At 36.9% G+C, this 14,574-nt stretch overlaps 1 protein-coding gene across 1 annotated transcript in view; it reads right to left on the bottom strand.

Moving 5' to 3' along the window:
• TBC1D5 (TBC1 domain family member 5) overlaps nucleotides 1-14,574 on the bottom strand; it is a 446,909-nt gene that overhangs the window by 162,848 nt on the left and 269,487 nt on the right. The window contains exon 13 of the mRNA XM_049870673.1: nucleotides 4,665-4,807. Coding sequence (XP_049726630.1) covers nucleotides 4,665-4,807 — 143 coding nt within the window. The remainder of the gene's footprint in view (nucleotides 1-4,664; nucleotides 4,808-14,574) is intronic.

Raw genomic sequence — 14,574 nt, 5'->3', positions numbered from 1 at the left:
AAAAAAAACAACTTTGTGACACATTACCACGTGGTTTAAAGAAGTCTTCAAGTCACAGAGGTTGGGTAAAGCTTTTGCGGAAAAGACAAATAAATTCCATTTCAGTTCAAATAACTGCATTTTGATATCAGTACAATGTAGAACATGCTCTTAACAAGAAAACTGAGAAACAGAAACTCTGTGGTAAGACAGATGGAACACTGGCAGACTGACAGGTAGTTAAGAAAAGACCTAAAATGAAATCAAAAGGAACAACTAAACCACAAAGAAGACACACCGCATGACAGCCAGCATAGGAAATAGCTGAAGAGACCCCTACAGAAAACTAAGAAAAATTACTGTGCTATAACTTCTTTATGCTGGCTGAAAAAAAAAAAAAACAAAAAAAAAACAAGGTAGATAATAAGTAGAAATGCCAAAAAAGAAACTTTTCCATTTACAAAGTGTTCAGGGAGAAAGTAAATTGAAAAAAGACAATACACATTGAAAGATACTTTGTGGTTAGAAAATTCTACTGTTAAATGGATTTGATTATAGTGTTTTAGCTATTAATATAATTTACAAGACAAATAAAAGGTATGTTACACTGTAAATTAGAGAAAATGTTTTTCTTTGATACCAGTCAAAAACAAAATAAAAATTTAAATCCACAAAAAGGATGTAAAAATTTTAAATACTTAATTTACAAAGTAGACAATGTTTTCTTTGAAAAAGCCATGTCAAAAGGCATATTAAAAAAAAAAAAAATCACCATTTATTTGCGTTGCCATTCTAACAGTTAGAATGGCACCTGTCCTCCCAGAGATCACTGCACAGAGATCCACTAGCACCCAGGTCCCTAGAGTACACTTCTGCCTGGGACCACCCCAAATATTAACTGAGCATGTGAAGAGCTTTATGCTTTGAGGGCTCTGAAAGAATTATAACATGTGGTTCTAGTACTGGGGAGCTTATAATCTATTTAAGGAGATAGGACTAACAATGCATAATACAAAGAACTAATTAAATATAATTAAGTACCACACTAAAAAAAAAAAAAGTACCACACTGAGTGGTATTTATTACCATCTTACACAACCCCAAAAGTGGGAGAACATGTGGGCTGGAATAACTGGGGAAGGTTTGGGAAGAGGCAACCTTGCCCTGGGCCTAGACACAGGAGCAAGATTGAGGTAGGTGGAGCCAAGTGAGGGAAAGAGCCCCCGTAAGTGAATTACACTATAGAGTGAGTCAGTTAAAAACACTGTGATGAGACTATGGCTGTTAATGAGCTATTAGAGGAGGAACACATCCTGATTACCACTTCCTCTCTCCAGACTTTTCTGTTTGTATATAATATTAACCCATATAATCCAGTAAAGGATCCAACCAGTACTTCTCATAACCACACAAGAAAAGAAAAATGCTTATGGTTTCATTAAAAAGTTTGGGAATAATTTTATTTAGAAATAGATACTATATATCTTTAATAAAGCAAAAGTTTCATGCAAAATATAGTTATTTGAGCATCATTTCAAAGGTTAAGTTTTAAAATCTGTATAGATAATGTCCACATTGTTATATTTACCAATGTGAAATTTTATTTTTACTTAAAATCAAGGTAGGCCTTGAGGGATGGAAAAGGTGATGTGAGGTGGAAAAGCACAGAAGAGACACCATTCTGTGGCCTTGGGCTGGTTTCCGTTACCTCTAAATACGGACGTTGTGTTCAATGATCTCTGATGCCTCATAAAGAACTTGGTGTTTATAAGAAATCTATTAAGTAGATGAATATTATACTTGCTTGACTTAATTACTTTCAAAGAAAATGAAACTGTATTCAAGGTATACACAAAAAAGTTTAAAAACCCATCTGTTAAAAATTAAATATAAGGTATGCTGATAGTAATGAATAGGGTAAAATAAGAACTAGGTAGGGACCCCACCGATTGTGGCTGTTCTGCTATATAACTGCCAAGGGCCTCAGGATCTGCCCCATAAAATCAGGTTTTGGATAAAACCATCACCTGCTTTTATTCCACTAGCTTGTAGAAATACAGATGCACTTCCCCCTACCCCACATCAAGCTATTTTGAGAAACAGACTTTTTTTCCATGTTGTTTCTTTTGCCTGGAAAGCTGATTCCCCTTCTTAGCTTGCCAACACCTATACTATCTTCTGTAATCACTCACAGCTGGCCTGGGGCAGAGTGGGGGTGGGGCCTCAACACCCATCCTTTAACCTTTCATAGCACCTTGTCCACATCTCAACCACAGCACTGGACACTTCAGGTTGGGATTAATTGTGTCAGTATTCCTGATTCAGTTGGTAAGTTTTTTGAAGACAGAGGACAAAAAAGAATAAATCCTTAATAAATACTCACTCTATTCTTAGGTGATCTCATCCACTGTTATGGTTTTAGCTAACTAGATAAAAATAAATTGGACTAAATGTTGAAATGAATAAATGACTTCATTACCTCTGCATTTTTTCCACATGTGCCCATACGTTTTATAAAGCCATCAGTGAAAGGATTAAAAATGTGTAAGGGCCTCAGCTGTCAAAAATTTAGCATGTTTTATAAAATTAATTAAAATAAATAGATCTTAGCGTAGGAGACAGGATAATCAAATTAAAATATATATATATACACACACACAGTCATGATGTACCAAAGTTAAGAAAAAAGCAAACTCTTAACTGTTTAAGATTATATAAAATCAGAAAACATTTCAACGGTTGCTGGTATTTGGCAAGTTTTATGACAATATTATCCAAAAGCATTTTTTTTCCTAAAAGATGCTTCTCATTGCTTTTGTTTTTTATCAGTTACATTTTTAATAACCCTTCTTTACCAAATTTTTATTAAAAAAATTTTTTTTTGATGGCATGTGTTTTCAGTATTGAATGTATGCTTTACTGAGTGTGTTTAAATTTTTGGTTGGTAATATGGTTTTTTTTTTTTTTTCGTTTGGGTAATATGGATTTTGAGAAAAACGATCTGGTAATACAAACCACGGATAAGGCAAGTGGCACTCTGGCTCCACTGATCTGTGATGTGACAATATGCCAATAAGAACTAAATAGAGAATTTATTGCAGGCGCCTTTCCACTAGGTTACATGGGGAACCTCTGGTTTTCCAAATTATGACACAGAAACGCCAAAACAAACCCATCGGGGCTCCTTAACTATCACACAGGAAAGCCATAATTATGCTTAAAAGCCTCATCTCATAGAAATAAAGAGGAAAAAAAAAGAAGGCTAAGGTTTACAAAATTTACACATCCACGAAGCATCACCCAAGAGAATGCTCAACTACACAGTGGGGCTCCAACTCCCGACTGCTTGAGCTTGAAGCATTTCACAAGGGACCCACCTTGATGCTAAGTGCATTAGAACTGGGATAACATAGAACCTACGAGGTCCAGAGGCATAAAAAGTGGCTGGTATACCGTTAAACCAATAGTAACTAAAGAGTTAAGAACACACAACTTCAAAATGGGAGATTAGTATTGAGTATTCCAAAATTCAGTATCTGTCAACGGTACCCAAATATCCTTCTCTTCTGCCCAGATGTTTCCTCTTTGATTTCCACGTTCTTATATGATTAGCTCTGGCTCAGAAAGAAGGAACTTTGCACTTTGTCTGTAAAAACTCAAACTATTTGACCTTCGAGGCACAGAATAAAATACAATTTTTGGATAAAATGTGTTGCTCCTATCACTTTTTCATTCTAAGTAATGTTTCGGAAATTAAAAAAGTATAATATAAAATTTTAAAGAATATCAGTGTTACCAGAGGCATAGCAAGAACATCTGGCACAACTTGGTATTCATTGAACAAATAAGAGAACCACGCAGCAATTTAACAGTTAAGATTATAAATGACCCCAAATCGTGGATATTCCTCTGACAAAGTCCTACTCTCATGATTGTTCCCCATTTCCTAATACAATCACAGCACTTTGTGTAATCTTTCCTAATTTTATTTTGGCTTACAAATCTTGTTTTGTGAACTGTGACTATTTCTCTGAGAAGGAAAACAATTTGACATATTTTGAAATTTAAAACATGCTCTGGTATTTTCTTCAAGCTTGAGAACTATCGGAGTACTCAGAAGGATTAGGAACTGGCTTTCTGGCTATGGTAAGCACCCTAAGGTAGGCCTGAGAAGATGGGAACACATCTATAATTGCGTACTGTATTGAGAAATATGTTTTGCTAAAATATATTTGGTAAGTAGTTAAATTCCCTTTAAATGTAGTATTTATTTTTTACTGGCAAGGTGTCGATACTCTAAAAACAGTTCTAATCGCCTGATAAATGTCTTGGAATACTCTCTACCTGTCAGAAGATGGAGCTCTAAACATATCTGCAATACTGGCTTTTTATGTGTGTTTCACAAATGCTATGTAATGAGGAGATTAAAACAGGAGTAAAAGTCTTTAGAAAAATGGTTCTGAAGAATATTCCAATTCTCTCAGGATAAAATCACCCACGTTTTCGAATATATACATGGTTAACTAACAAAAAGAGATGTTTAGCATGTTCACTGAAGTTTCAATACATTGCCTACTATAAAAATTTAAGTATATGTAAATCAGAGAATAAAAGACAACGTATATATAAAAGATAAAAAAATTAGGACCACTTATTCGAATGTAGGCAAAGTCATCAACACTCACAAGCATCTCGGATGTAGAGTAACATGGCTATGAAGATATAATCAACTAAACTCAGGCTGAGTCCATCTGCAAACAAGGCATCCCAGACCACCAGAAGGTCCTGCAGAGGAAATTCCCGTCCAAACAGCAGCCGCACCCACCGTCTAGAGAGAAAACAAAACAAAAATCCAGAAAACAGTCTTTGAGAGTAATCTGAAGAGTCATCAGTTGCTCATGTAACTGTGAAAAAATTACAATTTGGATAAATGAACACAGAGAGCAGATATTACATATCAAAAATATAATACAGTAAAATCCAGAGCTGTAAGCTTTTAAATTAACTCTGTAATTCTGTAACTAGGACACAGTCATTAAACTTGTTTCTATACGTATAAAACACAAGTTCTATACTAGAAAAGGAGAGAAATCTTTCATATTTAATATGAATCATACATCCCAAAAGGATGAAGAGAAAGTGAACGTGTGGCGGTCTGGTGGTTGCCTCATAAGTGATGTTACAAGTGAAAAATATGAATTACTAAAATTTCATGATCCCTACTAAAGGCATGCCTATCTCTCTCTCTCTTTTTTTTTTTTTGTTAATTGGCCTTTTGCAAATGTTTATATGACAAATTACTATAGCTAAACTTAGAAAACTGGATTCTCACATTTCACTCCTATTTGAAAGATTCACTGTTCAGTTAAATGGGGGTTAGGGTGGGGACAAAACCAGCAGATATTTATTTTTGTCAAGTATAGACATTATTTTTCAAATGAAACTTACAGTGATACCTAATTTTTAGCTTTAGAATAGAACATACCTGATTAGGAAGGTAATCTTTCTAGGGATGCTTTTCAAAACATACTTACTTCTCTGGCCAGGAAAATGGACATCTATGTCACAAAGCAGACATAGGCAGCTAATGAGAATATTAAACAAGGCATACACATAATTGTCTATTGTAAACAGTGACACTTCAGACTTTCAATCTTTCAATAAATTCAATAAATGTGAATTAACCTATTTATATCTAATCTTATAATTAAAATACTTCTGCTTGATATATTTTTTCCAATTTTACCTAACATGGTAAGAATTTCTTTGCACAAGCCTTTCTCTAGGAGCTTCAGGTAGAATTCTATGCAATTCTGGCACATAAGCAGAGAATAAAAATTTCACATTTCCAGTACCGCCAAATAGTACAAAAGAGAAGAAATTCTTTAAAAATTAGTTGAGATAGTCTTGATTTCTTTGTAGAATTTGAAACTGAATATAACCATCTGTGAGGTTAAAGTGAGGCCAAAAGAAAAAATTCAAATATTTTCCTTAGGAAGAATTACATTAAGGAGGAATCAACAAAGCTATGACAAAACAGTGCATATTCACACATAGCTATCACAGTTTATTAGGAACCATGTGATCAAATATTTAAATTATTTTATTCATATTATCAAATTAATTCATAGAATAATTGGATCCCACTTTCAACTAAATTTTAAGGTTATTCAATTTTTCAGGAAAAAAATGTCTAGGTAACATTTATCCTTCTGAAATCACTACAGTATCTTTACAATTTTTATCTACTGTTCAATTCTTATTCTATGGCTAATATGAGGGGTAACTAAGAACAAAACACACTTTTTCTCCTGGTATGCCTGTATTTAAGTGGCTTAGGAAAAAATGTTACTTTTGCACACACTTCAAATTCCTTCAAATTAAAAAAGCTAGTATTTACTGTTTTAAGAAGTACAGAAATATCTCTAAATTAAACAGGGTTCTCTTCTCAATTACAAAGAATTAACTGGTCTTGCAACAGTGTCAGGGGAGCCAGAGGAACAGGCAAAGCAAAAAATACATGGATTGAACCATTTTGGGCACTTGTTTAAAAGGATTTTTAATTGATACATATGTCTGCATTCTTGACTAAAATGACTAACACAGTTAGAACATGGCTATTCACAGTTACTCAACTGAAACAACTGAAAGAAAAAATCTCTCGACAGCACTGGGTTTTTGGGAATAAAACCTACTGAAGGTTAACACCACAGATTTAGGCTACAGCTCAAATTCCTTTCAGTTTCCTGGATGATCCCATCTCTAGTTTTATCAAGTGCAGTGGTTCAAGAGCAAAAAAAAAGATATGAAATAGCCTATTTTTTAAGAAATAATTTACATACCTACTATTTTTACAACAAAATGCCTGGCTATTGCTCAAACTTTACTCCTTCTCTTGCAAACTTCCTGCTGATTGATTGGGGCTGTGTTTAGCTTCAAAAATGATGCTGTAGACACATACATGCAGCGATCTCTACTGACAGCTGGAAGGAGGGGGAACAGCAGACATCTAATAATTTACACTGAATAAAATGTAATATATCCTTTTTTTATGTCAAATTGTTGACAAATTTAACATCTTCAAAAACTAGGCAGGCTGCAAGTCTTCAGTACTTTTCTATTCAATCTGTAATCCATGGTGTGCTGCTTCATTCTTGAAGTTTTACCTTGCCAAGTACACACTGTGTGCGTGTGTGTGTGCGCGCACGTGCATGTGTGTGAGAGAAAAAGAGAGAGAGAAAGAAAATATCCCCAGAAAGTTCTTTGTTACATGTTCTATGTGTTTACCAAGGTCTTGTTAAGAACACTGTAAAGCCATCTGTCACACTACTGAGAAGCAAAGGTAGAGCTAAATTGGAAGTACACAAATTCATCTTGTGAATTCAGGAAATGGAAAAGGAAAATAAAACAAACAACAACAAAAACACAGAAACAGATAAAAATTATTATCAGATGCCTATCACGTTTCTTTTACACAAGACTTAATAAGTTGTACATACAAGCATATTATATTAAAACAAGATACAGTTTCCTCTACTTTATATGCAATTACAGAAAAATTAAGGCCAAATTCTTAGAGTATTTAAGGAGTACTGAATGATTGTTTTTTTTTTTTTTTGTATGATTAATGGAATGCTTTGGGACCAACAATGCCCTTAACAATAATTTAATCATTTTTATCCCAATTGGACTTAGCTCATACATATATTTGCCACCCACAAAATTTCTTGTGCCATTTTGGATTTTCTTCATTGAGCTTAAAAGCTAAGGAAAATTCAGTTTTTTATGCAATGAGTTCTTAATACAAATTATTTCAGTAAGCTCCTGTATTCTTAAAAAGGGAAACTTAGTCTAAGAAGCGAGGCCTTATAAAGAAGTCACTCCTACAATTAACACGTTTTTATTGCAGTTAAAAATATTTAGCTAGAGTTTAAGTTACACTTAAGGGTAGCATTAAACTTTTTTTCCCCTTAAAGATGGCTTCAGTTTAATTGCTCGATACTATTAATCTTGCTTTATGTATGCTACACCTGCAGACTGTAATGCTCATAACCGTATACATTTAATCACTTGTGATAATATAATAATTCATATTTTTACCAGACCTACTTAGTAATTAAAATCTACACAAAAAAGACCATCTGAGGGTTTAAATTTAATAATAAACCACCCAAAGGCAGGGCAGTTTCTATGTCTGCACTTATACCACTAGTCTCAATTTTAAATTTCTGTGTAATTAAGCTGCTATTCCCAGGGGGTCAGTAACTCCTGATGGTGTTATTGCTTGGTGAATGACACATGGAAACACCAAGAGAAATCCACTTTTACCAATCGGTTTATGAAAATGACCAATTTGACTGAGCCTTAAATACACATAGCCTTAACACACATAGCTGAAGTAGGCTACATACGGAGAAATAAATGTAAATACTAGATGTTCAATTTCTTTTTCTTTAATGGCTCTTTAGTGAGATATGGGGATAGCAGGCTTACAAGAACAAGTAATGTAGAAAAGCTATATCCACTTGAATTTAACAAATATTACAAGCGCATCTCTTTTATTTATAGCCCTGTGCTAAGTGACCTGTGATTAAAAAAATGCTAGCACTGGGTAAGTGTACTGGAACACAAAAGAACAATATTAGATTTTTGGTCAATGATATTAATTTTGTCTTTTGCTTTCTGTTATAATTTTCAAAGCTAACAATTTTAAAATAATCCATGCCTGGTAAAGAATAAACACAGAATCTATATAATGTATTAGTATTACAGGAAAATAAAAGCAAGCCAAAAGTGATTATCTCTTTGGTTAGGTACCTACTTGATAGGGTTTAGGGTCTTCTTATATTGGATTCTTTGTAGTTAGTCTTTTGAAATTCATTTATCTTGAGTTTTCCTTTATATTGGCTCCTTGAAAACAGTCTTACTTTACCCTTAGAACCAAAATATTGCAGTTATTATAATAAGGTCACAAGGCACTCTCATCTTTGTGCTGTCCAGTTGGTTCAAAGGGACCCTACATAAAACAAAACAAAACACTGCCTGGTCCTGTACCATCCTCGCAATTGTTGTTATATTGCTATTCATAAGGTTTTCACTGGTCAATTTTTTTTAGAAGTAGATCACCAGGTCCTCCTTCCTAGTCTGTCTTAGTCTGGAAGCTCTGCTGAAACCTGCCCACAATGGGTGACCCTGCTGGTATTTGAAATACCAGCTGCATAGCTTCCAGCATCATAGCAACACGCAAGCCACCACAGTACAACTGACAGGCGAGCGCTTCAAAAACAGAAAGATCAAATTAGTTACTGTGTTTAAAGATTCAAATTTGCTTTCTAACTGGTCCCTGTAATCCATGGGTTGAGCCCAGCTTGAACATGACTTTCTGGGAACACACGTTAAACCCAATTTAACCTCCACAGGACATGTTCCTGAACTGTAAAGATTGTATTTTTGACTTTGGGGAAAATTCTCTGTTCCTCTGAGAGGGCAGTACATAGCCTTTTATTAAGGAAGGTTTCTTATTCCAAAAATAAGTTCCTAATAATTATCACCCATTCCTACGGTAATTTATTCTCTTTGGCAAGTGTTTGAAGCTGTTTTGTGAGAACAACTACAATACTCCCTTTGCAAAAAGTCTTAATGGAAAGTAGAGCCTCATGTTGTCTATGCTTTTCCAGAGATCTAAGACACTCGTGATAATACGGGACATAGAGATGACCACCATGTGTTTTAAGGCTGTGTAATTCTTGAACATTTATACACACACACACCCCTTTTAGAGGTATGCGAGTTACTTGGATTACAAGTATGTTATTTCAAGGACTGAGTAATTTCAGGATGTGTGATTCACCAGTAAATTCAAATAAAGCTGATGAAAGATGGTAATAATCCAACATAAACTTAATGGTATGAATAGAATGTGCTCCCTTTGAGAATCCTGTTGTCCATTCCAACCAGGGTACAGGTGGAATCTTAGCCCTGTCTCGAGAGAGGTAAATGTTGCTGAGAGGGACTCTCTTAGTACTTACTCTGGCTCCAACACAAATGAGTTACTGGGCACCTTCTTGAGAAAACCACTGAGAAATCACTACTGCCGATGAATACCAACATGAGGAGTGAATGTGCAGTTGGTGGTCATGTTGGGAAAATTAATTTTAGGCTCTGGGAATACTGGTTTTTATTAATACTACAGACAAATTTTACTTTTAGAAAGTCTGTAAATAGGCTTTGTTCCATCATTTTACCTTTAGGAAACGGAATTGTAGTCAAATAAATTTCTAAAAGAACATATTGAGAATTGCTAAAAATAATTGCTCCTAACCTACCTACTCTGAAACTTATTAAAAAGAAAACAAAACTTGAGTGACCTAATTCCTGAAATTGTTATAGACTACATAGTTCAAATATCAATGAGATCTTACCCTAATCGAGTAAGACTTTCCAACTTCTGTGCATAAACCTCCTCACACACTTACATACATTACTGGGAGAACCGACATGAGGTTTAACGCTAATCCGAGGAATGTCAGGATCTACGGGATTGAGAGATGAGGCCTGGACCACCAGTTGCAGTCGAATTGATTACACTCATGGCGACACTATGTGGGTCAGAGCAAAACTGTGCTCCATAAGGTTTTCAATGGCTGTGACCTTTTGGAAATTGCCAGGCCTTTCCTCCAAGGTACCTCTGGGTAGATCTGAATGGCCAACCTTTTGGTTAGTAGCCAAGTAGTTAACTGTTTACATCACACAGGGACTCCTCTGGACCACAATCATTCTTTTTCCATAAACAGTCTTAACTCTAATGTCAACATAGGAAATAGAATTATTGCTACCCAAAGGAAGAGGCCAAAATTACAGGTTGGTCATAGGTCAGGTTGAGCTTGTGCCTGAAAAGCACCGGGGATACATGCGCCCCTCTGTCCTCTCTCACCTCTTACACCCTCTGGAATTAGTTTCACTGGTCCACTCCTTCTCCTTCCCCATCCCACAGGGTGCCCTGACCCTATCTGGCTGCTCAGAGGCTAGGATGCTGCCTCACTCAGTTCTGATGTTTGGTGGCTCCACATCTATTAGTGTTGCTGCTCTCCGATTGTATTTTCCAGAGATAAACACAAGTGATAAACAAATCTCAGCTTAAGGTTTAGTTATTGATAATTTGTTTTGGTTTCTCTTCCTTCTCCAGCAGAACACAAGCTCCTTGGGGTTGTACTGGTATCTGGTATAGATTAGGGGCTTACCAAACGTTTATTAAATTAATATGATTCCTTCTCCCGAGGTAGGTCAGCTCTACTTGACTAGGAATTTTCTTGATCTGCAGCTTACATCTTAGATCTCTCTCAGGTTTCCTAGCTGCTCATCAGACTTTTTCCTGGATTTCTCTCATTTCTTTGTAGGGATTCCTAGACACATATTCTAAACTGTAAGTGATCATATCTATGTAGGATATGATCGAGACCTCCTAACCCCTCCTGGGCCTTCTTCCTTCCTTGTCTGAACTCTGGCTCTCTGATCACCCATAACTGATGTTCCTCAGCCCTCTGTCCTTCTGAGTCCACAATACAGCTAAAGCTTGTAGTCTACTAGAACTCTGCTACTCAAGGTGTGATCCTAGGACTAGCATCATCATCTGGAAGCTTGGTAGGTCTCAGACCCCCAATATGAACCCGCTGAATCAGAATCTTCATATTAACAAAACCTGCAGGTGATTTCTGTGTACCTTAAAGTTTGAGAAGCACTTGGTGAGGTAAGAGATGTCTGTCTCCTGCCCATATTTTGGCTCCACCTGTCAGTTTCTAAAACCTATCATAAAAAAAAAAAAAAAACCTATCATACATGCATATAAAATGTTACCCCTGGAGGAGAGAAAAAGCTTAAATTATTGAATGGCTCTTCCAGCTATAGCAGTGGTCCCAAACTTTTACATGCATCAGGCTTGCCTGGAGGGCTTGTTAAAACACAGGTTTCCAGTCCCCACCCCTCAGAGTTTCTGGTTCAAAAGATCTACGTGGGGCCTGACCATTTGTATTTTGAACTAGTTCCCAGGAGATGCTGATGCTGCTGGTCCAGAGACCAAACTCTGAGAACCACTACATTCCAAACCAAACCAAATCCGCTGCCGTCGAGTCAATTCGATTCACATAACCACTATGTTAGAAATCTGTTTTTTCTTCATATCTCCTTGGCTTACTCCTGGCGATGGACGCTTAAATCAGCTTACTCAACTTGCCTGGTCACTGGCCATGCATATCCAACTGCTGGGACATAAAGCATGTTTAGCTAAACCCCTCTTAGCCTTCTATATTAACTCGGAAACATCTCCCCTTCACCCAGGAAAAACTACTATAAAAACATGATCCAATGGGGAAGGGGGGAAGATGCAGGTGTGGAGTGAGGGACAAGGCCTCCCAAAAGCTGTGAGAAACTGGGCCACTTTGATTTTTTTAAACTCAAAGTATATTACAAAATGAAAAAATACAAAAACAAGGCTACAAAGTTGTGACATTTTAAATGTTCACATTTAGAATTTATGTGTTTTACACATAAATTTACTACAAATGGTATATATAATCTCACTTGGAGATAAGAGTGTGAACTCTAAATTTGAGACCTTTTGTGTTTAGCCCCGGGCTTGGGCCTCTTGACTGGCTCTAATGAGGTGAGAGATAGAAAATGGCAGGACATGGCTGATCAGCTAAGTGCAAAGAGATGGAGCTCGTGGGGGAAACGGCAAATGCATACAAAGGACAGAGAATCCCATTGCTGCCATGACCCAAAAGGGCATTCGCAAACTCCCCAAGCAGAAGTCCTGTGATACTGGGGGCCTGGCTGAATGGTCATCTGTTTGGTGGTCATCTCGTCTTTGTTTTCTGTGAACCATCCTTGCCCCAAGGTTCTGCACCACCAACTCACTCTTATGGATCAGACTGTCCCTAAAATAAGACATGCATTTAAAATGCTATTCCTGGACAAAGAGCTAAACCCTAAAAGATGTCTCTCCAGTGGTATTACTTCCAGTTCCATGATTTCCTGCTCGAAGAGAGACTTCAGGATAAGGGAGTTTTCTTGGAATCTCTCAAATCTCAACACACAGGGGAAATAAATGAAGACCACCCAAATGAAAAGAAACTGAGGCTGTTTATTCGTAGCTTGCTAAAGCAAGGGAGTCAGCTACCATCATTTGTGTTTGGCAGAGAATCAAAGGCAGTCAGGGGAATGAGAAACCTTTACAATGAAAAAAAGGGGATGAACTCGGGTATGCTATGATTGTTAAGTAGCTAGCATGAGGAAGCAGGAGGTGAGCTAACTAGAAGCAGGGCCTCTTAAGTGACTGATTCAGGGAGCATGTTTGACTTTCTCTGGTTGGTCCTGAGTTGGAAGTGGGGAGATAACTGGGTTGTTGACAGTTGTTGACGACGACGTACTGACTGCTGCAGGCTGACTATGTGGGGAGAGGTTGCGGTCTGGGTTCCTAGCTGCTGATGTGGGGCAGAGTTCTACTGACATACGTGGTTTGACCAGTGTTGATCTGTGTACTCGGTCTTTCAGCACAGATGCCTGTCTTCTCAGACAATTACTGCACCCAGGCTGGAACTAGCTACATTTACAGAAATTCACGAAAATTACTTTTTCCAGTAGTTCAGAAGTCCGAACGTTGAAAAGTTTGAGAGGCAGTGGCAGTGGGTGTTGTTTTGTGTCCTTCGTTCCAAAATTTTATAAAAAGTACAAAATAGTGAAACAAATCCAATACTCTATATCTACAGGGAGGAGTCATGGACCCATTTGAGACCTTAATCAAGACCATGAACCCGCTCTCTTGAAAAATGCCCACCCACACCTCGGCCGTTCACGCGCAAGACACTGTAGGAGTTTGGGTGAGCAGTGGATGTTAAATTGAGGGGGCATGCTCTATACTATTGTGTGTTTTATTGTCGATGCTTGTATTGCCATGGAAATCTATTCTACTGAAAGAAACACATGCCTACTTTTGCCTATTTCAATGTATCTCCTTGTACTTTAAAGAATAACACATGTTCCCTCTTGAAGGGTCCCTGAATTAAGTCCCTGCTATAAAGCTAATCTGTGTGGCTCAGCTGGTTGAACAGCCTGTAAGTCAACACCGTGTTGGGAAAATGTCCAGGACTTGGCAATAGTTATCTTCACTAAACTCAGGGAGGAAGGTTTGGTGGGGAGCATGGACTTCTTCACTGACTTTCTCTTCTGGTTCATGCCAGCCCTGTTCTGACCATAAGGAAGACTGCTATGAATAACAGCAGGGATCTTCATTTAACAAATATTTCCTAAGTTTAAATGTACCAGGTACTGTGCTAGGCCCCAGACTGGATGCTATGCTGACAACTCTCAATCATGGCCATGAAAATTATCCAAAGTAAAATTTTAATTAAATAAAAAACCCTATCAGCCTGGCTTCCCACAGTCACTTCGCATTTTTCTGAGCGTCCTCCCCACCAAGTCCCTCAATCAACCAGTGTGTATGTTAAGGGAATGCAAACTAATGGCAACATTAGCAAAATATAATTAGGAAGGTAAGAACAATTTAAAACATTACTAAATACATTTCAAAGCCAAGTATTA

Source organism: Elephas maximus, chromosome 27 (assembly GCF_024166365.1).
Source record: "Elephas maximus indicus isolate mEleMax1 chromosome 27, mEleMax1 primary haplotype, whole genome shotgun sequence".
Lineage (NCBI taxonomy): Eukaryota > Metazoa > Chordata > Mammalia > Proboscidea > Elephantidae > Elephas > Elephas maximus.
This window is presented reverse-complemented; position numbering and strand designations above follow the sequence as displayed.